This window comes from Protomyctophum parallelum (genome assembly GCF_964188405.1).
Source record: "Protomyctophum parallelum genome assembly, chromosome: 1".
Classification (NCBI taxonomy): Eukaryota; Metazoa; Chordata; class Actinopteri; order Myctophiformes; family Myctophidae; genus Protomyctophum; species Protomyctophum parallelum.
The window spans coordinates 67,297,820-67,301,068 of NC_139697.1; the positions used below are offsets into that span (position 1 = coordinate 67,297,820).

A 3,249-nucleotide genomic window follows, 5' to 3' on the forward strand; every position below is an offset into this window, starting at 1 on the left:
CATGGTTGACCTACATAAATAATCAATGGGAATTAAGTAGGATGTCACATAATGGACATTTAATATCTAAATCTGGAGATTTTCATTGATAAAATGGTAAATACATACTATACATACATACTGCTTTACATAGATTGTGCATTACATTCACCCACACGCACAATCATACACCGATGCCGGAGGAAACCATGCAAGCACCAACCTTCACATCGGGAGCAATTAGGGGTTCAATCTATTGCTCAAGGACACTTCGACACTAACTCTGGGGAGCCCGGGTTTGAACTGGCAACCTTGTGGTTCCCATCCGGTCACTCTACCCCTGACCCACTGCCAACCCTGTTGATAATGAATAGCCTTTAACAGCAGAAAATAAAAATAAAATCAACAATAATAAAACACTTTTAGAACAGGCTAAATAACCAGACACCCAAAAAGGTGTGTCCCAGCTTTAAAATGTAATCGAACTAGCTATAATGTATGTTTGAGGGATTGAAAACAAATGTAATCATCAGTTGCCCACTTTTGGTTAGTTACCACAAATTATAGGCTATAATAATTCATTAAAACACAGGTCGGTGTCTGGTGTGTCCAGAGCTCTGCGTAGGTTCTGCCAGAACAGTCCAGGGTGCTGTGCAGCCTGGGACCAGCTCAGGTAGGTGTGTCTCTTCACCAGCCTCCTCATGCGAAAGTAGGGAGACAACTGCTGGGCTGGAATGTCCTCCAGAAACACCAGGATCAACACGTCCTTCTTCTCATCAAACAGACGGTAGCTGCACACACAGGACGCATGACTTGCGTTATGTGCAGTCTCATTCACGGTAAGACATACGGTACTGCTTACAATAAGTAAACAAATGCCGTAAGTGAAGCTGCATCTACTGCAAATAAACATTTATATACAGTGAAAAAGGTTATTATTTAAACTTTATTTATTTTTATTTGTAGGGGGGGGGGGGGGGGGGGGGGGGTTCTGTCTATTGATTGATATAGTAGCCTGACAAGAAATGGGGAGAGAGAGATGGGGAATGAAAAGCAAAGCAAATTAAAAGATAAAAAGTTGGACACAAAAAAAAGGTTGTCAGGATCGGCAGTTAAACCCCCGACACACTGTCAGGCAACATTAGCAGCCTAGGTGCCCCAATCCAAGCCAATTGAATGGACATTAATAGGGCTACAGCATTAATGAAAGGTGCTTTTGATAAATCAAAAATATGAAAAATTTGAAATTTGTACATTTATATACATAGGGGTTCTCAACCCGTGGGTCGCGACCACTCGGGGGGTCGCCAAATTATTTTGGGGGGTCCCCAAATGATTTATTTTTTAAACTGAATGGCTGGAAAATGGAAATGAAGCGTTTACATAGTACACTTAGTACATGCATAAACTTTCCTTTAAATGATTATATCTGGTTTCAGTATTAATTTGTGATAAACTTTCTCTATTATTAAGGTTATTTTTGCAGTCAGTTTGTATTGGTGGTGGGGAGGGGGGCGGGGGTCGCGAGTCATGGCCAAAGCATTTCCGGGGGTCCCCGGCCAAAAAGGCTGAGAACCCCTGATCTATAGGACCGTTTTTTTCACAAAATGTTTAAGAACACATTGCATAACATAGAATGCATAGATTGTCCTGACACTTCCAAGTGAGTAAATGTGGCGTTCAGAGAACAAATAAATTTGCATGATGTTGCAGTGAAATGTCTAGGTAATTGGGAGCCCACCTGGCCATCTGGATCTCTCTGGAGCACCATTCACTCTCCAGGTAACGACGACTGATGACACAGATGGTCTTTCTGCTGCCATAGATGGCCTCTGTGATGTTCTCTATGATGGCTTTACCTGGAAACATAACAAACAGTCAAACCCGAGTCAAAACTACTATGCATATACATTATTAAATACTGCCATAATAATGCCATTAAAGGACCACTTTTCAACCTACCTTCATATAATTGGTCTTCACTATAATGTTCATGATAAAATGCCACAATTTTTGTCTACTCTCTCTGTCTTAGTCTCATGGGAGGGCTGTGGGCATTTCAGAAACCCGTCCACCAGTGACGATGATTATCGATGGGGAATCCAAGCTAATGGAAACTGCAGGCTTTCTATTCCTGAAAAGTTGCAATGGAAGCCAACCTTCTCACGATAATAAAAATCTAAATATTTTGTAAAAAATATATATTTGCCTAACAATCATGTCACTGGTGTGGACGGGTTTATGAACTGCCCACAGCCCTCATATGAGACACAGACTGAGTAGGAAAAAAAATTGATATTTTATCATGAACATTAGTGAGGACCAATTATATCAAGATAAGTTGAAGTGTTCCTTGAAACACAATATGAACTGTTTAAATGTGTTTTAGGTCTCTTTCTGTCTCCAACACTTTTAAACAGGCAGCTTTAAATAAGTGAGAGACAGAGAGAGGTTGGTAGTACCTGGTAGGAAGTCTCGGTGGTGCAGACAGAGTCTCCAGCCCTGCTCTCCCTCCAGCACTGGAAGCATTTCTCTGTAAACCCAGAGCTCATCATGAACGTTGTAGGAGATGAAGGCATCGTAGCGCTGAGGAGACCCCCTCTTTCTTTTCTGGGCATCATAAAGGAAGGCCAGGAAGAGGTAGTAGGCATAGAGGAGCTGCAGGCTGCAGAAGTGGTAGGCGAAGGATGTGAGAAGAGTGAGCACAATCACACAAGTGGAGGAAATATAGCAGACGAAGCTAGCATCCATCCAACAGGAATGGAAGTCAAAGTCCAGAAATCTGGTTCCCCTTTTCACCAGAGGATAGCCACAAGTGTAGCTGTGAGCATCAACCACCTGAGTTTGGCTATTGTTCAGAATCCACTGCTGAAAGTCGGAATTAGAGCATTCACAAGCGAAAGGATTGCCACTCATATTAAGATACCTGAGAGCAGGAAGAAAACTGAACACAGAGATATTGATCACCGTCAACTCGTTCTGGCTCAGGTCCAGTAAAGATACTCGAGTCAGGTTGGATTGTTCCAGGAAGTCCAGGGACTTCAGTTTGTTGTTGGTGAGATCTAGAACTTGTACGTTTGGTGTGTTTTTAAATGTGATGTACGATATGTTAGGAGTAAATAATTGATGATCGCATTGTATTGTAAGGCTCTTCAGGCTCTTCAATAATGGTAAGTCATCGTAACTCAGCAGAGAAATTAGAGTAAGGGTTTCAAGTTCATCCAGTCCTTCAAAAACGTTTCCTTGCTGAGATTGAAGTGCCTTCAACCT

General features: G+C 41.9%; 1 protein-coding gene across 1 annotated transcript; it reads right to left on the reverse strand.

The window, feature by feature from the left end:
* Window positions 1-547: 547 nt before the first annotated feature.
* On the reverse strand, window positions 548-3,018 carry LOC310854588 (toll-like receptor 13; the record flags this gene model as incomplete). Its single annotated transcript, XM_083759264.1, has 3 exons — window positions 2,442-3,018; window positions 1,721-1,838; window positions 548-770 (listed from the first exon to the last, which is right to left on the reverse strand). Exons 1-3 carry the CDS (start codon window positions 2,893-2,895, stop codon window positions 548-550), a joined length of 795 nt encoding a protein of 264 aa, XP_083615390.1. The 5' UTR covers window positions 2,896-3,018.
* Between the last annotated feature and the right edge of the window lie 231 nt (window positions 3,019-3,249).